Source organism: Bombus impatiens, unplaced genomic scaffold, assembly GCF_000188095.3.
Source record: "Bombus impatiens unplaced genomic scaffold, BIMP_2.2 scf_0027, whole genome shotgun sequence".
NCBI classification, from domain to species: domain Eukaryota; kingdom Metazoa; phylum Arthropoda; class Insecta; order Hymenoptera; family Apidae; genus Bombus; species Bombus impatiens.
In genome coordinates this window covers 1,562,056-1,585,867 of record NT_176446.1, presented here as the reverse complement: position 1 = coordinate 1,585,867, position 23,812 = coordinate 1,562,056, and the positions used below count along the sequence as shown (strand labels likewise).

The window sequence follows — 23,812 nt, the reverse complement described above, 5'->3', positions numbered from 1 at the left end:
AATTGGTTTTCGTCTAGTATCATCGTGAAGACGGCCGAATCGCTTCTCATAATCGGACAAACGAGGTAACAGCTAAACTGGCAATCAAAACTCGGGACGAGCACACTTTGGCACTAGCGTACGACAAGTTTTACTGGTTCGAGGTGTAAGGCCTCGGGCGATCTTGCTTTTTACAGTACACGCGACGTCGTTGTAGAGGTAGTCAAAGATCTCTCTTGCTTACCGTTGATTCCTCCCCTCTCCATCTCGTTCAGAGAATGATCCTTTCTCTTTCTGTTTCCACGAGAATACCTGGAGAAGCTGCGAGAACGAGAAAGAGAGAGAACGGAACGAGAACGGCGCGGAACCGAACGTACCGAGTAGAAGGAGGAGCTGAAGGAGACTCCGGTGGTGGTGGAGGTGGAGCAAGAGGAGGAGGAGAACGGAACACGAGAGATCGGCAGCACAGTTTCGTGTTCAGCTCAGCTCGGTTCGGCTCAACCTCATATCGGATCTCCGTGTTTCGAGGCAAACCGTTCTTCAAATTTGTCGCTACAGATCTTCCTCTGATCCGGTTGTTATCGCCGGCCGGGCAAGAACGGCGAAGTTCCGGCCGAGGAACGAGTGAAAAGTCGCGAGCAACAGACTATCGCACGGAGATCGTTCCCGTTTTCGAAACTGTCCGCCGATCCTTTTTCTGCTCTCGGCAAATTTCTAGAGTGGTGCGTAGTTCGCAACGTCGCTGACGTACACGGAGGTGAGTGACAGTTTCTTCAGAAAAGCCAAGGCTGCCGCCGTACGCTTGCTGGTGGCTCGAGATCGTTGCCAGAGTTGCCAGACTACGTGATGCGTGTGCTACGGGAATCCACGATATCGTAGATTCGATAACAATATCGAAATAGCAGCGAGATTTCGTACTTGGAATACTCTAGCTTTTTTCTGGCTCTCCATACTTTATCGGTGTTCCCTGGTGACGATCCCTTGACCTCATGTAGATGTTTTTTTCAAAGCAATTATAGACACCGATAGGTACCGATACTATAACAACGAACAACAGCGTATAACAGCGTATAAGGCGCGTACGATTCCTCGATTCACTCTGTCGCTATCTTTCTCTTGCGTCACGATCACCGGAAGGCAGATCCCTTTCCGGTGGTCTCCATTCGAAGTAAAGGAATGTTAACACCAGCTGAGAGAAGTTGCGATGATCACAGACTGTTCGAAAGTGGCCAAGGGACAGGGACTCCGGACTTAAATAGTTGAGAAACACCCTATCCAAAACGTTTTGCCCACTAATCCTAATACCAGACCCTATTCTCGAGTTAATGATAGCTCTTCTTAGACGCAACACTTAACTTCCAAGCTAAACTGTTGTGCGGTAGCCAACTCGCCATCGGGTCCTTTCTAATGAAGACCTTTTGCGACTGCCTCGACTTGCCACCGTGCAGTTAATTGGCTAATTCCCCAAAATCTCTGACAAAAATTTACCATCGATTTCTCGGCTTTCTCGATCGAAACATTCACGCGAGTTAATCTCGCAAACTAGATACATTTTTTGTTAGAAAATTTATAGCAAAGTTACGGTAGTCAAAAAAAAAAAAAAAAAAAAGAAGAAAAGAGAGAAAAGAAGAAAGGGAAAAGAAATTCGAAGGAGATACGATAATTCCTTGAACAAATTGTAGATACGTAAAATAAAGTCTATTATTGGACATGTTACTTCATTCCGTAAACATCGTAATATCATCAACCAGTCTCATTCTCTCAAGAATGGTCCACGCTTAATTACATCTTATGGTGCGCTTCTTTTTAAAACTACAGGTAGTCGAGGATTGCCGAAGCGAGCTTGGAACCGACAGTCGCTAATGCGACCATGTTCGCGCCTTTCGAGTAATTGGACACGAGAAAATGAACAGTGTATTACCTCTCGTTTAATTGGTATTCTCCAACCTATCGTTAAGTGGCACGATTATGTCTTCTCCAAAAAATTTCACTGGTTGGCCGTGACGGTTACACGCACGCGTTCACGCGTATCTCTTTCTACGTTCTTTTTTTAAAAATATTCCTCGGCTAGGCTTGTACAACACGTAGCGAGGTAAGAAAAATCGAAGGCTTCCTGGGGGTCCATGACACTTGATACCGATAGCTGCGAGGTCAGGCTGCAGAAGCGACCAAAAGTAGCTGTGTCATCTTTTAGTGGGTACGATGTCTGTAGCTCAGGTAACGGGTTATCGGTTGCCACAAAAGATCATTAAAGTAATGACATACAAATTGCCGCCTGTTTCGTGAGAGCAACATTTAAAGCCAGAAATTCGCCATATCTCTCGGAATAAAATCGGAGCTTTTCATTTTCTTTCCGGATCTATGCCTTCTCCGCGAGAACGTTTCTTTTTTCCTAGAGAAGAAAGGTAAAAAGGTAGGAAATCGGATGAAAACGGAGCAAGATGACTCGCGATCGCTTTTTTGCATCTCTCGTCAGAAAACGGGAAAGAAGTAGGAAGAGAGAGCGAAAGAGGTAGTAGCGAGCAAGCTCGAGGAAGACGAAAGGGCCCGTTTTAAAGAGGCGAGCATTAAAAACAACAATGTCATTACATTTTAACGACCTGTTCTTGGGCTCTGCCCTCCCTTTTAAGAACGTTCGTTTGCAGGTATGTGGACCGCGCTCTCGTGGGGGCTACCACACCGAGAGAGAATTCTTAAGGCGGTACACACACTAGCTATTTCCTCTTTTTGCTCCCCCTCGGTGTTTTAGCGATTACGTTCATATCCGATTCTACCGTCGATCAATTTAAAAAATTACAATTCCATCGTTCCACGGAGCTTATAGTTAGGCGAAAAGCACAGGTGTATCATATTTCGTGCGCGTACCCTCCTAGTTTCGGCCGGTACAGTTCAGTCAGAGACACGTCTAAACTTAAACGCGGCAGACGTTGGCAACGATAATCAAGACTTCGAAAGCGTGAAACCGCTACGGGCGGTGTTGAAATTTTAGCGAGCTTAAAATTGCGATCTAATCAAGGTACGAAGAGGGTGCGAAAGCAGCTTAATCCGACACTGGTCGATGCACAGGGCCCCTTCCTCTTCGCTCGGGGCCCATTCCCCTTCTCGAGTCGATTTCTCCCCACGCACTCTGGGCACGCCGTGCAGCTCGCGAAGAATTAGTATGGGCGAAGTAACAAAAGCACGAGGAACAAGCACGGGGGGTGTGCGCGGCGAGTGGCGGAGAAGGAGGAAGAAAAAAAAGGAGCCGAGATGGCGCCACACGTCCAGCGTGTTTTCGGGGCTTCCTCCGGTGCTGTTGGCAAACTCCTCTTTTTCTTTTTCTTGCAGACCCTCCCCAGTTACCTTCTCGCTCCTTTTCGCCTGCCTTCCTCTGGTTCCCTCTCGCTTTTGGCGCGTTCTGCGTCCTCCCTCTCGTCGATTCCTCTTTTATTTTGCTCCCCTTCTGGACCCTCACCCTGCGGGCCCCCCTATTAGTTCGGCCACGGCACCGTATTGCGGAAAAAAGACGAGCAAAGGACGGTCGCAAAATGCGAAATTGGGCTAGACCAAATCGAAAGATAGGGATTTCTCATTAAAATGGAAGAACATATTGCGCTCCAAAATTATACGCTAATCTATCGCAATAATCAGGGCCGCGTACCGTTTTTCTTTCTCGGACCTTCTTTTTTCGAAGTCCGAGACCTTCGTCGATGCAAGATTTCACGGTACGAAACGATCATAGGCGTGCATATACCTTTCTCCGGTTGCGCTTCTCTCGTAGGAGAGGAATTCGAAAAATAAGAAACTCCTACTTCGTCCCTCTGTACTCACCAGTCATTCTTCCGCTTATGGGTATGCCTAGATGAAGCATGGTGAAGGTGATCGAGCTACGGAGTAGCTCTAGTCCTTTGATACCACCAGCGAGAACCTATACGTATTCCCCGACGACTACCATTGGTCGAGCAACTTGAACCATTTTACTCCTAGTGTTTCTTCTTCCTTCCTTCGTACTGGCTGCGAATATTCCCCTTCTTCTCTTTTCTCTCGCGCCTAAGTACTGTGGCACATCGGCAAAGAGATCATGAAAGTATCTTGCGTGCCTCGGGCATCAGGGCCGTACAAACTTTGGTTCGATTACGCTTTACCTCTCATCCTTGTCTATTCCCCATTCGCATTCACATTTTTCTTAATAACGACAAATAGTTTGTTATTCGAAGAATAATCTGACGGAGAACGGCTCGAGCCGAACAATAAAATCCTACGGAGTGTTTAACGCCGATTCTCCACGCGTTCTCCGCTCGGCCCGCCCCAAGTCGTCGTTCAGGTTTGCCAAACATAATTCTTCTCTCGCCAAGGGAAAGTCCGAATGAAATATGAATTCCTATTAGAAGCTTCCTGGAAGTGCGGCACGTCGCGTCCGCGAGCCGCTCGTTCTCGTAGGTGTTAAGCTCGAGTCGAACGGATTTAATCCTTGTGCTTTTTAAAAGGTCCCGCGAGAAGAAGCCAACGCCGACCGAACCAACAGATCTCGTCTGTAGCGTGCACAGATCGCGGCACCCTTTGTGCTTGGCCGCCTAGGCTCGGGGGCGCGTCAAATTTGGTTGAAAATCAAATTAATCTCGCGGCTGGGCGCAGGACCCTCTACCGTCTCTTTCTGTCGACTCTTTCGCTCGCTCTGCCTCGCCTCTGGCCAGCCTGTCTTCGTCCCTCGTTTCTCGACGACACGAGCAAATCGAAGGAACGGGACTGGGAGGAAGGTGGAGAAGGAGGTGGACCGGAGGTCCTCCATGCCACCGACACGGACCTAGAGGCGAGAAGAGAAGGTGGCGCAGCAACAAAGAGCTTTGGACTTCTGGCTGCGACCCGGCCAGGGCCGTATTTATCTCGATCCTCTTCCTCCAACGTCTCGTTATTTTTCACGTCGATCGTGCTTCGTACTTGATTCGTCTTCTTTTAAGTTCTAGTAGTTTGAACTACAAGTTCGATGAAAATAATTGAAAGAAGAATATTTGCCATTGACAGCGTGTCATAAGCGATAAATCAAAGGTAGATAAAAATTGATTTTTCGCCATTGTAGACATTTAACGCGGTCTGTCTGATAGAAGCACGAAGATACGTAATATGTAAAGACGACACAATATGTAAAGATAATTGTTTGGATAGAACGAAGTGTTGCTTGTTGTAAGCCGTCGGACTCGTCCGGATTAAGTAAGTACGTCCCTGTTGTATCCTACTCGGTCATTCAAATCACCGCTTGTGGAAATGAGATGGGCGGCCGAACCTTGTAGTCGCACACCTCCCCTCGTGGCCACGTACAGGGTGATTCAACAAGAATCAGCTGGGAGCTCTAATTTTTCGACTATCGTATCTTTAGGCCAATTTGCAGCAGGTGTTACGTTGCAAGAGGATCACCGATAACCTTTCAAATTTTATTTTCGACTATTCGATCGGGCTTGATAAGTCGAACCCTGAGATGCCGGCGCGATTCTTCGAAGTAGAAGCAGAAATAGTGGATTCGACCTAGGAAAGGAACGATGGAAAAAAGAGGCTCGTCGAATGAAACGCTGGATAAGGAGGAAGCCTGCGGAAGAATAAGAAAAGGTCGAAAGATCGGTATTGAAATGCAACGGAGGGGAACGAAAAGTTGATCCTCTCCTGGAAATACCGGCGACCAATTGTTCGTAGAGGGACGAGATTCTTTCTGTTGTCAGGAATTCAACTCGCGAGTCCAACGACAAAGTAAATTCCTGAAGGACGGAGGATGCACGGTGGTGGGTTCCCTGATGCTCCGCGGTGAAACGGATCCGAGATTTTTCGAGGGCCAAAAAAGGGGCCGATCTCTCGTAATTGGGCCTGCACATCCTTTTACCTTGTCGTTCGTGCCACTTGTTCCCGTGGTGATCTCCGAAAGATCAAGAAAGATCGTACGATGAGATTGACGCTTTTTTTCTCGGTCGCCATCGATCCAGCCGGTCTACATATACACGTAATGCTCCTTCGTTCCTTTTACCACGCTGCTGCGGAATTATTGCTTCATTACCGATTGCTCCGTGGAAATAAAACAAGCTCGTGCAAGCTCGACTGGTCACGATAATTGAGACTGCGCTTCCTCCGCCACTGATTGCTTCCTGGTAAAGATTTTAAATCTACCCGGCTCTTTGTCTTTTCCTTCGCGTCTTTGCTTACTCTATTCGTGAAAATTGAAATTTTGATCGAGCTAACGACGATTCCTCTCCCAAATTTGCACAAACAACAAGAAACTTTTACCCTCTACGATCTGACCTCAAAAAATGTCTTATACCGGCGGAAGGAGCATATCCCGTATTCAAACCTCGTAGCTTAAATCCGCCGCTATTTATGGTCGAGATATCCACGAGAAAGTCTCGTTTTTCTCTCGATCCCGTCAGGCCACGGGGAATTCCGTTATCTTAAGATCTCGGTGACTTAAAACTCGAGCATCCCGCTCTCGACTGGAATCAAGGAATCGGCCTTAACGATTTATGAATGAACTCTCTGCCGCGATGTTCCGATGTGGCTTCTTTCCCGCTCTTTTTCTTTTCACTAACACCCCTGTTCCTCCTCCTAAAAAACCGCTCGGTAGCTCTCCCTGCGTTTACGATGCTCCCCGCGTGTAGCTTGTTTTAAACAAAATTCACGCGATGCGAAAATGAAGAAAAAGGAAGAATGGAGAAGCGGCACCACGACAAATCCCGGTGACGTAATTTCAGACGGTCGTCGAACCTGAGACCTCGGGAGAGGCACACCACGAGAGAAAGAGAGCCACGGACTTTCATTCATTCGGGGTGGGGACCAACGAATACGCGTTGTGCACACGTGCACACGATGCACGCCGCGCCTCGAATCGCAATCGCGAAATTCCTTCGTCTCTTCGGCTATCCATACTCGATTATGTTTGACGCGACAAATCAGAACGGAGAAAGTTCGGGCACACTTAGAAATTTGACTGCTCTTTACCTGGCCACTAATTTATTGGCAACGACCGTCCAGTCGGAAAGATTCGGATACCCTCTCTCTCTCCTTCTGTTGTTTCAGGGATCATGCGACCGACGTGTCATCTGACAGTGGTGATCGCGCTGTTCCTCCAGGCGGCCACCCTACACGCCCATCGCGAGCACAAGGTTCATCGATCTTTCACTCGATTTCCCTTTGATTTATTCCGTAGAGTGACGTTACTGGTTATTTAAGGTTCACAACATCGTACTGTACCCCGACAAGCACAGCTGGTGCAAGACGACTCCCATAAAGCAAGTCGTCACGTGGCCGCAATGCTCCTCACAGGAATTGGATAACAACGTTTGCGTGGGAGCTTGTTTCTCGTACATGGTGCCACACAGCGAACCTTCCGCTCCTGGTGACCTAATCAGACCTTACTGTGACTCTTGTCAGCCTTTGGACAGCGTTTGGCACACGGTAGGCGAATAAATGTATCAGCTGTTCGGAAGCCACATACATCGATCGACTGTATAAATTGCGAAGGTGTTTCGTTAAAATTGACTAGTTTATTTGATCGTTTAGGTTACGCTGGACTGCAAGGACGAGACGAACAATCCGATCACCATGCAGAAGAAAGTGCAAATTATCACCAATTGTTCTTGCAGCTCCTGTATGGAAACGTCTAGGATCAAGCCAGATTACAATACTCTGCTTCAACAATTAACCGTGGAGAACTTGGATAAGAATGTGAACGTCGTTCACGAAAAACCAGATCTCTTGGAAAACCCAAACTTGAACTCCTCCAAAAATACCACCAGAGATGGTGTTCAGGCTAACGAGAGATTCTTACAGCTCTTCAAGCAGCTCAAGGACTCCGAGAAGTTGGAGCAATCTGGGGCCAAGGAGCTATTCTCGAAAATCGACGAGGACATCGACTTCGACAAACTGAGGGAGTTGTTGGACAAGTACGGCCAAGAGGAGGAGAAGCAGCACACTCATCAGCATCTACATCAACATCAGCATCAATCGACTGGAAAGCAGCAACAGCAACAACAGCAACAGCATCACTCGACGACGGTGCTTCATCGAGGACCTCATCATTCGATGGTTTTAGATCCCGACGTGAAAGAGAAGATCGACGTGGAACCGCATTATCTTCATCCAGCTGTTCCCGGTCAGGAAATCAGCTACCACGACAACGTATTAGTGGATAAGGATAAGAAGAAAGATTTCTGAGATTTAGAATGTATGTCTCGTGATGGCAACGCGTGTTTGGTCGAGTTTGAAACTTCGATCAAACAAAGTTGATAGAAACGTGTTTGGTATTAGCGAATGAGATCATATCTTCTCTATATTTGTTAAGATTCATTCGTGACCTAGTCCAGTCCGTAGTAAATTGTTCGATTCGATCTAGAAACTAGAGATTCGATTTATCTCGCGAACGATATATCTGTAAATAGGAAAATTCTACGTTCTTATTTCTTTCTTTTTTATATGTACTTTTTAGTAAGCAAAAGATGGATATCTTTTAAACTGTTACTCTTGAGAAGCTAGCTTGGAAACTTGGGTTCGATGTGAGAAATCTCGTCAGGGTTTAATCGTATTTAGGAAACGTTGTTGAGCAAAAGTTGACAATACGGAAACGAAGAAAAAGGGGAGAGAGAAATTCTAATATATATTTTAATTATTATTATATTAATTAACTATTTAATATACTCGCGCGCCTAATGATGGAATATACGTACGTTCGGAATTTTTAGCTCGTAATTAGCACAACTGGCAACCATTGTAGACGTCCAAAGGCGTTATATCTTGTTGATTGCTTTAAAAGTATACATTATATCCATTGTCTCGCAGAGAATAAACAAAGTCCGTACAACATTTTCCTGGTACTTCCCCGATCATTTTCCCGACAAATCGATTCTCTAATTTTCGAAGAAATAAAACAACAAATAAAATTCCTGCGAAACTAAAAGAAGAACGGTCGCGAATGAAAATAAAACGAATGAACGAGAAAAAGGAAACTCGTACGAGGCCTGACTTGGCAAGTCGTGCCATAGGTGCGCAAGAAAGAATGCAAATAAAGCAATTAATACCGCGTTCAGAACCACTAGAAAAGAAACCAATAAAGATGAACGAAATCTCGAGCAACGTCTTGTCTACGTCGATACTTTCTCCTCGAACAAAAACAAACACGCTCATCAATTTTCCTTGCGAGTACGGGAAAACCGTTCACTTTTCTTCCACGATTTAAAATCAAATACTTCTCACAATCTCAGTAACGTAATCTTTTTAAGAGTTCGCGATAAACATCTTGCGTCAAGAGAGCGACGGGCTCTTAATTGTCAGAGATAAACCGCGAGAGGTCGCTGAGACGGTTAGACGAAGTTCCTAATAGGCTAAAACTACTCGATGAACTTGAGTCAGAAATCTACCGAAAAGCCATTAATTGCACAAGATTAACTCCACGGTGAGGCGTGTAATTGTGTCTAACAGCAAGTGTCTAATTGCTCGAGGCGTGTTAACTAGCTGCATTTACTCGAAATCGGTAGATCGACAGGGACAAGGACTGGATCCGTTTTGAAACATCGGTTCCAACGGAACAATGTTCGCTGATAAGGAATTGGTCTCAACCAATCAGCGGCGTAGATTCGCGTGGATCGCCGGTACATGAAAGCGATTACGTATAGCTCGGTAACGGGGCGAAGAACTCACGAGAGGAGCGACGCGACGACAGTGTTGCTCGGCGCTCCGTTGCGCGTCCCTGCTGCTTTTCTGCGCGGTCGCGTAGCGTTTCTCTTGACGGCGCAGCTGCGCGTGCCACCGAAATTATGTTGCCTCGTTGCTGATCTCTCGGGAAACAAAAACGACAATCACGGCCCCCGGTGACACGCGATGCCCGGCGTTCCCTTGGTGTTCGATTACTTCTAAATGCCCACCTGTCCAACCACCATCACCAACGTCGTCGTCGTCACGATACAAAAGTGGAGAACACCAATTTCGAACCAGCCTCCTCCGAGCTGAGGATAAGCGCCATGAACGGTAGGCTTTTGTTATATCAACGAATACGTTGCTTGGTGATGGTCTTGGGTGAACAGATTGTACGGTCCTTGACAAACTAGAAATTGTAGATTTAGGAAAATTTATGGGGTCTTCGGAATTTGAAGGTCTTTAAATGTCAGGCCTACAAATCCTTAGGTTTTAAGAAACACTGGCTTCGAATGGTTTAAGTGTAAGAGCTATTGTTAGAATTTTGAAGCGTCAGAAATCCAAGAAAATTGAAATCTGGATAAAATTGGAATCACGATGGCTACACGTTCACCAAGCTGAGTGATTAATGTGTCGTGTTGGTTATATTAACACAGACGAACGTTCTGTTTATGTATAGCCGGTTCCACGTATAAAAGTAACAGCGAAACTTTCCTCTGCGTCAGTCCTCGACCGGTCTCCGGTTGCTCAACGTTATGGCAATACTCGATCGACGTTTGTAATCCCGAATCGATAGCGATATAAAATCGAGAGGATCCGAAACTTTGATCGAGACTAGCCTGTCCGACAAAAACTACATGCATAGATACAGTTTTCGAATCTCAAATCGAAATTATGATTTACAAGTATGGTAAGAATAAATGCGATAGATAATTCGTTTTGTGACGAATTGGGTTGGACATTGGGTTTGTAAAAATAACATAGTGTCGAAATAGCTAATAATTATAGTTCTTTCGTTGCAACCGATCTATTTTAAAGGCAATGATTATCAAGAGGAGTTTTGTCAACGTCGTGATTACGAACATTATTGACATTACCCATGATCGATTAATTAATTTCGTTGTATCTTAAATATTCTTTTATTTTATTCAAGTGAAGTCGATATCAATCTATCAGCCGATATCGATTCATGAAAGTTAGGGAAAGACTAATTAGAAGAAATTGCTTTGCAATAGTTGCTGATTATCGTTCGAGGGATATTCCGTAGTCGATAAATCATGGTAACTTTTGCTCGAGGGTTGGTTTGGAAGAGATAGTGAAAAAGAAAGGAAAATGACGAGCATCAATTACTATAATTTCTCCTTGAGTCTATTTTCACCGAAGCGTATCGCACGTGGCTAGAAACGTTTCGAATTCGAAATATGTATATATATATAAGTAGCAGACGCGAGCTACTCTAATGTCCTCGCAAATGACCCCCGTCCATTCGAAACGATTCGTCAATTAAGAGGTGACACATTTAACGAACGAAGTTGTCGGGTTGTCGCGATGCCGCGTCCTCAGCCTATGCGTTCAACATAATGATTTAAAAAAATTGATCTACTAAAAAGCCTTAACGCAATGCGGCAACGCGAAAGAAACGAGCCTTATCAATTGGTAACTAAAGTACAATTAGAATTGTAAATTCTTTGACGCTAAACTTGCATCGAACAATTTCCCGATTTCTGTATTTTGCTTTTAATCGTACAAAGGTTCTTACCTGTTTGATAAGAAATTTTACTGTTACACCGAGTCAATTTATCGGCGGTATCAGTTCATCAACCCTATTAATCAAATTATCAGTGTTTCATATTGTGTATCTATACCGTTTCTCGTCTGACGCGCACCGCCTGTATCTACTGTGAGGAAACGGTTTTGTGAAACCACGTTGAAATTAAGCAAGATTTCCTTATCGGAGAACAATTATAACGTCATGTGCAATAAATGTGTACGATATCACGTAGCTGGCTACGCACGTGCAACTCCATTTCCGAAAATCGGTTTATCAAAACGACAAAGTGTGTTCGCATTAATCTGATATAGATAGCAGGTTCCTTATCGGAAGACATCTAACTAGAATCGGGTAATGGTAAATTTCATTCTTTGAAGATTATGTTGCTTATCAATCACGAAAACAATTCACACAGAGCCATATTCTCGTATTTATCCACGAAATCGATTGTATTTCCGTGTTGATCAGGCACTCTCGTTCAATTTTACAGATGTATAGACCACATGAAGCTCCGCTTCGTGATAACCCCGAAGGTCATGCGCTGCAATCAGACATCATTCACAAATCAAGTATTTTTCCTTCGTGTCTATCATTAAAAAGAAATACAAGCCGATTTTGTGAAACAGATACGAGCAAAAAGCAACTTTATCTCGTTCCATTCTGAAATCTCGTTATATTACGATTGTATTGTTGATTTCTAAAGCACGAAAATACTTAGATGCAGAAATAATAAGAAATAATTTTCCATATGAGAAGATGTACTCGTCAGTATTTCTTCAAACGATTGTTAGCGAGAATCTGTGTGAGTGAGAAGCTTGAGGCAAAACTATAATTGTCAATTGCACATTCTTGAAGATGATGTTCCACGAGAAATGCGTGTTTCCGGACAGATCACGCGTTGTAAATAACTCGGTTAATAATTCGCGCGTCGGAAACGCGGATGACTCCGTCGAAATTTCAGTCGACAACAAAATCAGGGTCGACTCACTGGATTATTATAGACGCGAAAAGTTCAAACGGCCATGACGTTCACCGCGCATGCTTCTAAATGCTGGGAGCGAGTCGAAAAGACGAGCAAGTAAGTAGAATATGAGACGATTTTCATCGAATCGGTCGACGACACGACTCGTTCGAAAATAGCACGGAGGTCGACACGCGTCTGCCTTCCGTGACGCGTATTTAAATTCGGGAATCGGAACAGAGAAAAGAATCCACGCAACGATTTATCGTCGAGATCTCGAGCTTTATCAATGACGAGATTTGGATAGGGAACAAGAAACTGTCTCTCCGCGATAACATGTCCTCGATTCATCGTGTATCATCTCGATGATCCAATTGATATAAATAGAATTTCCTCGTTTGAACGATGGAAAACGTAATTGGTACGATAAACGTTTCAATAATGTCTGATAAGATAATTTTCGTAAAAAAACAACATCAAATAAAGAACTTTCAAGATTTCGATAGATTACAAAGGAAGAAACGTAATATCTTTAATTTTAATTTCTGTCAGTAGCCTCGACCTATCGCTCAAGTTACGCTTATTAAAGTAGTCAGTTGTGCGACACTGAACGAGCAAAAAGTAACGTCCACGTTCATGTTTCCACAAAAGCTGGCAGTTTAAGGCTATCGGTATTTACAGACGTTCGCGAAAACTTACTGATCTTACATAACGACCCAGCGAATTTAATGTGCTCATTGAATTAATACGAACGATCTTCCTCGCATCTGAACATCGGAAAGTAGAAACCTGTTATCGATAAGCTACGATTACTCTAACAATAAATGTCATCTGACTTTATCATACTGTGTATCAAATTTCAGACGTTTGCAGATGAAACGTGACCGATTACCGGATAGACTAATTTGTAACATAGGTAGCTATACACCGCTTTATTTGATCAATAAAATCGCCAAGTGTACACGTGGAACGTGATCGAATAATCGAAGCTACGATTAACCGGAAATCGTGCGATTCCTTCATCAAGAAAAGCTAACGGCGCGAAATTATACGAGTACAAAGCATCGCGTCTGCGTTGCCGGGAAATCGTGTGTCACCATTCACACAGTTTACAATATTCACCTTACATAAGTTTCGCTATCTCTTGGTGTAATTACGACATTCAACGATTCCTGTACGCAAATACGATATGTACGATACGTCCTGTACGATAAAAAAAATTCGAACGAGTCGGAGCTAACAATTCCAGGAAAAACCGTCGCAACGATGAGTTACAAAACAACTTCAGGTGTCTTTCCTCATTGTTAGGATAATTCAGATATCTTCAGACCGAATAGTCACATATTTATGCTCTCCCTCTCTCTCTCTCTCTCTCTCTCTCTCTCTCTCTCTTTTTCTCTATGGTCTTTAACGACATTTCAATCATTGACGATTGCGTGTAACAACAATCTGACCTGTAGTCGATGCGTAGTATCATATTAATAGCATCTGTTTTCATTCAAACGAATGGAACGTAACAAGATTCAAGCTCAACGATATACGTATCTCCACTACTTATATCATCAAAACACTGAAATGTTATTCCTTAAATAACACGCTATATATTTATGCAATCTAGTAATCTCATTTTAAACTTGACCCTATTCTCTTCGGACTCTGTTTTATCGGATAAAAGAAACTTCTGTTGAAGCTCCAATAATCGCTAACGCGCTGAATGTGCCTTGAAAGGCTAAACTCGGAGTTATCTAAAAGAGGGTACGGCAAAGAAATGCCCCACCAGCCGCACGAGAGTTAGGTGTGAACGTTTCAGACGCTTGGCACGTGCTGGCCATAGTAAAGTAGAAAGTTAACTCGAACAGAGTATCGACCACGAGGCTTTCGGGCTCGTTCAATACTCCAATGAAGAATCGAAGAGAGAAAGAGAGAAAGAGAGAAAGAAAGAGAGAGAGAGAGAGAGAGAGAGAGAGAGAGTGGGATGGTGACGAGGATGGCTGGAGCGGGTAAACCGTTCGATTTGCCTGGGTTTCGCCGCTACAACACCTAAACAGGTGCGCTCCTTCGATAATCACTTACAGGGTAGTGGAAGAGGAATCACCATGAAAACAGGCGCATGCATTTTAAGTCCCATGCAATTAACAGGGCCGTACTCATGCCACGGAAGGCGATTTAGTAAGAACAAATGACTCACGAACAGCAACGTCGTCGTAGGTCGAGGCAAAACCAAATGGTGGGGATATCTCAGGCATGGCATCACTAAACCTGGAGCCACGAAGCTCGCTAGTTAGCCCTTGAGAACGTCGATAATCACAAAATGGCAAATAGAATTATACCATGACAGCTGTCGAAGAATAAGTTAAGATTTTGATAAAGTTACGCCAAACGAATATTTTCATTGAATCGTGCAATTGGAAAGACTTTTCTATTTTAATCGAACCAAACAACTGGCGCCCTCAATGCCTCGTAACTTATAGAATTGAAGAAAATTCTCGACACTTCCATTTAATCGTGAGAAATTGTTGATACGTCGTGCCGTGTAAATATTCACATGTGGATTAGCAAACGTTTGCGAATTCATCGATGTAGCCGAGGTTCAGCGTTTCATAAAACGTTGACAGAGCGTAATCGAATCGGCGTTTCGGAGTCGAGTAACGAAACGAGACACGTGGCGTACCTGAAAAGGCGGCGAAGGGTACGCTCCTGAACCGGGATCGAAGCAGGCAAGAGCGCAAGTCTTCTGCTAATGCCAAACGATTCCCTTAATACACTTGCGTCTGGAATCTCGTTGTAATTGGGGCGAACGCTTTGTGCCAGCTGTTTCGTACTTGTCAGTGTTTCAGAGTGATCGTACAAACCGGTCTACCACGAAACTCGTCGAACGAATCGTTGTCGCCGAGCGAGAATCATTGGACAAACGCGGTCGTGGAAGGAAGAGAAAGAAAGCATTTCGGTGTACAGCTACAAAGGAACGACTGGCTAGTCGCCATCTTAGATTCATTGTGAGCACATTGCACGAAGCGGTTTGAAAGAGTTCCAACGGATCGTGAGCTTTTCAAGGAAAAAAATTAACAGGCATGCGAGAAGGAAAGGTGTCGTTTTTCCTCGAACGTGAGCGCTTATAAACCGACACGGTGCATGTCGACAGAGGCAGACGCAGTGAGTGTCGTGAGCGAGAAACGCGAAAACGGCCACAGATGCATGAAACGCAAGTGAAACGACCGTGTGCAAAGTGACTTCCTGGAGGAGAGAGATTTTTTCTTTTCTGTTTCCTAATTTACGGAGGCCTAACAGGGCGGAGCTGATCATCGACGCGTACGAACGAATTGAAATCATCAGCATGAGTAAGATACTAGGTACAAACTATTGCACCGTGTTCTCTGTACTTAGAAGTCCCGAAGAGGGTGAATCGTTTAAACGGATCATCTGAAAGAATCATCCAACAAATAGAAAAGCAAAGGCCATAACCGTGGGAAAGAGCAAGAATTCGAGTACGTTTGAGCCGCGAGGGCGATTAGTCAGGATTGAACAGCCGGACCACGAGTGATAATTACGAGTGAGGAGCAGTGCTAAAAACGAGTGCATCGGTTTTCGTGCGTGAAAAAATAAGAGTGTTAATCATTGAAGGAGCTCGTGGGAGACGTGTGATCACCTTCGGCAAAAGAACTTGGACGTTGACGTAATCAATTCTATATATAGGTGTTCGAAATTCACGAAACCGTGAAGCGAACATTATATAAAAGAGCGAAGTACTCTCGATCGCGAACAATAATTTTTCTTTTCTTTCGTGGATCTGTTAGAATCGACATTTATTCTCAATCTAGACATTTTCTCCCTGTGATCAATTGTACTTTTCAATCGAACACTCGTGTACTTAAATCCTTAGAAAATCGAGAATCGCTTTGTAAATCGATTTACTTAGTGACTGTGAAAATCTTGGAACAATATCGTTAGTCGTACGATCGATACATCATTTATCGACCCGATCGTTTAATCGATAAGACAGATCTCTATTGATCGAAGAGGATCCACGAAGTTTCCCTGCCGATCGACACACCCGACGGCATCCAAAATACTCTTATAACCCGTAATGTATTTGAGATCGCACGTTGAGGCAGCAAAAGGGAGGCACGAGAATGCAAGAGAGGCGATAGAAGTTGGCTGCGGAACAAAAGGTCGAGGTAACATTGGATCGGCCGCGAGAGACAAGGGCAAGACGAAGAGATCTCTGGTGGACTGCTGGGATTTCGAAGAGCCTCAGCTGCTTCATCCGAGATTGGCCGACAGAGATTCAAAACAGGCGTGCGTACGACGCGGTATGAGCGAAGGTGAACGAGCAGTGACCACGCCACGAATTGGCTGGCGAAAGCTTACTGATCCTGGCGACTGACACGAATCCAGGAACTCGGGGGCAGGTCCGAAGCGATAGCATCAGCTACTGTTTCATCGTCAACGTCATCGTTGTCCTGCCACTCAAACAACTAGCCACTGCCACTTGAACTCTCGTGGAAGGAAGATCTTCAAACCTCGACCCATTCGACAGGATACCGCTATATCCTGACGCATCTTGGTCCCTGTCGATGTCAGCCAAATGCAAGAGAACGCTCTGTTGAGATTTACGTCGAGAACATTGAAGACGGACCCGAAAATGGCGGGTAATCGGTGTCGGTAGCAGACGGGGTTATTGCCTAAAAGAGCGATCTCCTCGTCTTGCATTATTCCTAGGGGAGCCACATCTGAACCGTTCAATTGGTTTCGGCTAGAATCCCATTTTTCTCTCTTGTCACGAGTATTTTATTCTCGTCGATCTCCCTCTGAAGCCAGTTGACGAACTTTGTGTCGTTGTTCTTGTTTTTTCTTCTCTTCGTTTATACCGTTGTTGAATAAAACAACAACAACAAACGGGTCCGCGGTTGACCCATAGACAATAAATCGTAGGTGATAAGAGTAGTGGTAAAATGTAGTTGTGAAACGATTAAGGATTCAAATTGGGAAGAAGGACAAGAAACGTCGAAAGGGAAAACCCTCTGTCGTGATACCGCAAGCAGTATCCTCGCTGAGTGATCTCCCGTGAGACCACGAACAATTGTACCAAATTTAAAAAGAGAGAGGAGAAACATATATATATATATATATATTATATATATATATATATACATATTACATATACATATATAGTATTCGCGCTTAAGATCCGCTCCTTTTTCTGCGATCATCATGCCGCCTACTCCGAATAAATTGAACTTGAGCTTCGCCAGAAACGCGTACAGCGTGTTTGGAACACGCGGTACTAATACCACCGCTGATCAACAGCGTGAGCAGAAAACGGAACTTTTGGAGGGTAAGAGATCACCGCCTACTTAATCAAATTATTTGGCAGCGATTCCATCGAATCGTCCTTGACGATCCTACCGAATGAAATCGCCGTCCATAAATAACGTACCATTGATAGTCCGTTTAATTGATGATTACGAGCATTTCACATTGTTACGAAGCAATTTATTTCACGCGGTTATTTCTATGAAATTTCATCGCCTGTCGTCGATTACATCGATCTAATTATTTGGCCATTGTGTTATTTCAGGAACCAGAGGCAATGGAATTCTCCACCTAAAGAATGGTATCGATTACATCAACCCTGGTGAAGAAGATCAAATGGAAATTTATGGGTAGGTACATACATACATATCGCGTGTTGAAAGTGTGACGATGTTATGCAACGTCTTTTCCTATTTCTTCTAGATACAAGAGAAACAATATTCTAACCGCTGTTACTTGGTTCTTGATTATCATTACTGGAGGGCTTCTTAGATTGGTCTTTCACTGGATACCGCATCTTATGTTGTTGGCAACTCATTCCAAATGTCAATTAGAAACCGCAGACACTGTTTTGCTGGTAGAAAAGTTCCAAGGAAAACACACGAGTTATTACGTAAAGAAATTGCAGACTTTGGCCGCTCAGGATATACTGTAAGCATTCCTTATTTTATCAACGACAATTATTTTATCAAGCTAATATTTTACATATATTTTAAGCGGTAAACCTTTCGATGGAAAATCATTGATGGATAATGAACCATGGATGGAGAACGGCAGCGTGATAACCGTCAAGGAAGTAAAGGAAGAATATCCTCCCTCACTCTCGCTGCATTTAGCCGGTGGACAATTTAAACGTAAGTATTCGGCGATTAATAGAAATATTTTCTTATTATGGTAAGAAAAGTCTTCTAAAAAATATTTTTTCTTCATATAAAAAATTAATCAATTTATATTTGTATACAGAGGTTCCGTCGATCATCCTGTTCCAATGCAAGAAGTTAACTTACGTTTGGGACCCCGAGAGATCCGAGTTCCTAAAACTTCGTGGTTTAGACGTTGGTGTCCTAACTTCCACATTACATCAAATGCAAGGATTAAATTCGCTTGAACAGCATATGAGGCAAATATCCACAAAAATTCCCATAAACATAATAAATATACTTTGCGACACTATCTAAAAGATATTTTCCGATTTCTTTACAGACGTTGCGTTTACGGAAATAATGAAATCGTGATTCAAGTAAAGAGTATTCTAACGCTGCTTTGTCTCGAGGTCCTTAATCCATTCTACGTCTTCCAACTGTTTAGTTTTTGTCTCTGGATTGCCGACAACTATTATTATTACGCCATGGTCATCTTGGCCATGTCCAGCGTCGGCATAATTATGGCAGTCTTCCAGACTCGTCGGGTATGCAACTTTTCGGTCGCTTGTTGCGTCGATCTCTGAATTATATTAATAACCAAGGATTCTTTTGCAGAACCAACACAACTTACGTTCCACCGTATACTCTTCCGACGTGGCAACGGTGATGAGAGACCGCGCGACTGGGCAAACAGCGACCGTGCCTGCTGAAAAATTAGTACCTGGTGATATTTTGGTTATTCCATCTCATGGTTGTTTGATGCCTTGTGACGCAGTGCTTCTGACTGGGAATTGCATTCTGAATGAATCTATGTTGACCGGAGAGTCGGTTCCTGTCACAAAAACACCTATTCCTTCGTCCAATGAAATGATATACGACATTAAGGAACATGCAAGACACACGCTGTTCTGTGGTACTCGAGTTATTCAAACAAGATACTACGGTTCAGAGAAGGTAACTCGAAACATTAGAATCTCTGATTAATGTTCTAAGTTCGTTATTGCTAGACATATCTATGCAAATTCGTATTTTTACGGGCAGAATTGAAAAAGATGAGACCTGAACAGAGATTTGTTTCTTTAAATATTTTATATATTTTTGCATATTATATGCAAAAAAAAAATTTTCTATAAATTTATAAAATTTTGTAGTCTAATTGTTGGATAGGGACTTTGGAAAATGATACAATGATTATTGATCACATAATTTATTTTTCTTGCAGGTTTTGGCTGTTGTCGTGAGAACAGGGTTCAACACCAGCAAAGGTGGACTGGTCAGATCCATTATGTATCCTCCACCCGTCGATTTCAAGTTTGAACAAGATTCTTACAAGTTCGTCATATTATTGGCTGGTATAGCTAGTATTGGCGTGATTTACACCATTGTGACAAAGGCTATGAGAGGTGTCCCAAACCATCACATCGCTCTTGAAGCGTTAGATCTGGTTACCATCGTAGTACCGCCAGCTCTACCAGCGGCTATGACAGTTGGTCGAATGGTGGCACAACGCAGACTTGAGAAAAACAAGATTTACTGTACGAGTCCAAGAACAATCAATGTGTCAGGATCAATTGACTGCATCTGTTTTGACAAAACTGGAACGCTGACTGAAGATGGTCTCGACATGTGGGGCGTAGTGAATACCATCGATAAGAAATTCCAGCCGCCTATTAAAGATATCACATCCTTGCCCCTAAACGATCTTCTCATCGGAATGGTGACTTGCCACGGAATTACTATAATAGAAAATCAACTTGTCGGAGATCCACTCGACCTAAAAATGTTTGAGTCTACGGGTTGGACCTTGGAAGAGCCCGACGTATCCGATACGTCAAAATTCTCGATGCTTTTCCCTACAATAGTGCGACCACCAAAAGGCTCCAATCTATTGAAGAAGCTACCCAACGAAATAAGAATCTCGATCAGCCGACAAAATTCTATGTCTTCTGACGTGATCGATAACATCTCTTTAAACAACCTTGATACCACGTTGACTGGTTCCACGACAGAATTGGGGGAGCAAGGTTTAGAAATTGGAATCGTTCGTCAATTTCCGTTCACGTCTAGTCTCCAAAGGATGAGCGTGATTACCAGGACGTTGGGAGCTAATCATTACGACCTCTATTGCAAAGGCAGCCCAGAAATGATTCTCAGCCTCTCCAGAGCAGAATCCAGTAAATATTGCAACATATCTTTTAAATTTTGTGTTTTAAACTCTCTTCAAGTTATGACTAATCGTATTGTTTTTATAGTCCCAGCAGATTTTGGCGCTGTGTTACAAGACTATACTTCGGAAGGCTACCGTGTGATCGGCCTCGCACACAAATCTTTGAATCGTCTTCCTTACGCCAAGGTCCAGCGATTGAGTCGCGAGTCTGCAGAGTCCGATCTGACGTTCATAGCATTCGTCATCATGGAAAATAGATTGAAACCAGAAACCACGCCTGTGATCAGTGCATTAAACACTGCCTGTATAAAGACTGTCATGGTGACTGGCGACAATATGCTGACTGCACTGTCCGTTGCCAGAGACTGTGACATCGTGAAGCCAGGTACAGCCGTCATTGCAGTCTCTGCCACTCAGCAGAACCAGATGAAACCACAAATCTATTTCACGAAGAGCAGCAGTCAGCCATCTATGGGACACGGAGATCTCAGCGAAATGACTGATTTGAATAGTGTAGCTAGCTTGGAAACAGTGGAGAGTGGCTCCTTTGGGAACAATCAGTTCGATAACGATGTCAATTATTTAGCCGACGAGTAAGTTCATTCAGCTATACATCATTATCACATTTACTACTACAGTAAATTAGTGCGAAACTTACACATTTGTTTATTTATAGTTTAGGATTAAATTTAGATTAATCCGATAGCGAACGTGTTAACATCTAATTTCTCACTTTTGTTTGTCATTGTTTCAGCTTACACCATTCAAAAAACAAATACGTGTTTTCACTCACGGGTAAAACGTGGGCCCTAGTCAAACAATATTACCCAGAACTGATTCCCAAACTTGTCACTCGTGGAGCAATCTTTGCGAGGATGTCGCCAGACCAGAAGCAACAACTCGTTCAGGAATTGCAATCTTTGGGATACTATGTTGGTACGTAACTGAATTCTTCTTCAAACAATTTATATTATCTGATTGAAATGTTAATTTTAAATATTATTTTCAGCTATGGTAGGTGATGGGGCAAACGATTGTGGAGCTTTGAAAGCTGCCCACACCGGAATTTCTCTCTCTGACACTGAATCTTCAGTAGCATCGCCGTTTACCAGCCGCGAGACTAACATTTCTTGCGTATTGACCGTGATTCGAGAAGGTCGCGCAGCTTTGGTCACTTCCTTCGGAATTTTCAAGTATATGGCGAGTTATTCGCTCACTCAATTCATCTCAGTGATGCTGCTGTACAGTTTCGAGTCGAATTTGACAGACATCGAGTTCCTCTACATAGATCTCTTTATCATCTCGATCTTCGCTTTCTTCTTTGGTCGTACCGAGGCTTACGATGGTCCATTAGTCAAGACAGCTCCTCTGAACAGTCTCATTAGCATCACTCCCATTCTTAGCTTAGTGACACAAATTTTGATTGTGGCTCTATTTCAGTCCGTTAGTCTATGGCATCTTCAACAAATGGATTGGTTCAAACCGTTCAATGCCACGGAGAAAGCTGCTGAGAACAAGGACGATGTGAGCTGTACCGAAAATTACACAGTTTTCATAATCAGTTCCATGCAGTATATCATTCTGGCTGTGACGTTCTCTAAGGGTCATCCATATAGAAAGTCTCTGTTCACGAATTACGGTCTGCTCACCTCGTTCATTTGTCTCAGCCTCTTCTCCGTTTACCTCGCGACCTTTCCCTTTGAGTGGCTGAGTGACTGGTTCGAGCTGATTCTTCCAGAGAACGTTGGCTTCCGCTTCATCTTGGTCGGCTACGGTATCGTCAACTTCGTGATCTCGTTGCTAATGGAGTACTTCTTTGTTGACTACCTCGTTTTTAGAAAATTACGCTATCGTTGGCATAACATAGACAAATCTAGACGAAAGTTCCTCGCGATTGACCGTGACATGGCACGCGATTTAAAATGGCCACCGATCTCCCAAGAACCGTTACCAGAAGCTGCTCCCGATATTCTGATTCGTCAAAACGTCACCGAGATCAAGATCGAGAAACGCGTTCCCGAGTCCTGTCATCCTGTGGACACGAGCTTCATGAACAGTCCGATCTGTGAGAACTTCAAGCACTTTGGCTCTGCCAGAGAAGTCACTCTAAATCCCAAGTCCTTGTTCAACGATCGCAGAAACACCGTATCCATGCAAACGGTTCCTTGCTTCGAGGACAGAGATTCCGTGCTGAAACAGCCGAACATAGAGCTGACAGCGAAGAGAAGATACAATTCGGAATCGGAGAAAGGGATCAATCGGTACGAAAAAGCCAGTTTTAAGAGCCACAGCACAAATCCAATCGCAACCCTGCCTAGGAACACCGCTATGGCTCTTCAACCGCAGAAATTGAGGGATTTGAAGAGCGCCTTGATGCACAAAAGCGAATATGGCTTGTCTCCCAGTACACAAAGTGTCCTTGAACTCGATATTCTACCGTCGTAGAAGAGAGCGATTTATCCTCGTGGGATTTGAATTGGTAGTGATCAAAGAACGGTACTTCGAACAACGAACGGTAATCGTTTCAAGTTTGAAGAACGATCTATTGTTTGCTATTCGACGCACCTGCTCGATTTCATAGACCGGATTATCTCAAAGTATCTCCACTTTATCTGCCAGTGCATTTGTTGTCCCATGACAATTGCAATACAAGACTGTTTTCAGCTGCTATACGGAATCACTCAGGAACGTTTAATTCAGAGACGATCAGGAAAGTTTCGAATCACCAGCATTCAACTGGAAGAAATGATATGGCAAATTTCCGACACGATCTCTAATCTAAATATCGTTCACAAGAGTGCATTTAGAATGCCGCGGCATTCACGACAGCTTGGTAACCAACGATGCATCCCACGAGCATCGTACGGTAGATCAACTGAAGGGGTCCCTTTTGACCTGATCTTTCTTCGTCCTCCTCCTCTACTAGTATTCGAGCATACCAGACTCGAAAGAGAAAGTATTATCATTAGTTTATTTAACTTAGATGATGAATTTTAACTTACTCTGCCGTCAGGGAGTAATGGTCCCGTCGAAGAGCGCTCACCTTGGCGCAGGTCGAACGAAATAGATAGTTAGATACGTTCTTTTCTTTTTTTTTTTTTTTTTTTTTTTTTGGG

The 23,812-nt window shown here is 43.7% G+C and overlaps 2 protein-coding genes across 3 annotated transcripts; both read left to right on the top strand.

Moving 5' to 3' along the window:
- Nucleotides 1-438: 438 nt before the first annotated feature.
- LOC105680917 lies at nucleotides 439-8,793 on the top strand. The gene is made up of 4 exons (XM_012386993.3): nucleotides 439-736; nucleotides 7,012-7,097; nucleotides 7,165-7,389; nucleotides 7,495-8,793. Exons 2-4 carry the CDS (start codon nucleotides 7,017-7,019, stop codon nucleotides 8,146-8,148), a joined length of 960 nt encoding a protein of 319 aa, XP_012242416.1. The 5' UTR covers nucleotides 439-736; nucleotides 7,012-7,016; the 3' UTR covers nucleotides 8,149-8,793.
- An 845-nt stretch (nucleotides 8,794-9,638) lies between these two features.
- Nucleotides 9,639-23,141, top strand: LOC100749151 (probable cation-transporting ATPase 13A3). Of its 2 annotated transcripts, none has more exons than XM_012386450.3 (11): nucleotides 9,639-9,954; nucleotides 17,932-18,016; nucleotides 18,090-18,317; nucleotides 18,384-18,520; nucleotides 18,630-18,786; nucleotides 18,870-19,074; nucleotides 19,145-19,483; nucleotides 19,752-20,703; nucleotides 20,782-21,289; nucleotides 21,451-21,632; nucleotides 21,706-23,141. In XM_012386450.3, exons 1-11 carry the CDS (start codon nucleotides 9,948-9,950, stop codon nucleotides 23,139-23,141), a joined length of 4,236 nt encoding a protein of 1,411 aa, XP_012241873.1. In that variant the 5' UTR covers nucleotides 9,639-9,947. The 2 variants fall into 2 exon arrangements, with proteins under 2 accessions (XP_012241873.1, XP_012241867.1); XM_012386444.3 differs by lacking the exon at nucleotides 9,639-9,954 and adding an exon at nucleotides 15,052-17,688.
- The last annotated feature ends 671 nt before the right edge of the window (nucleotides 23,142-23,812 follow it).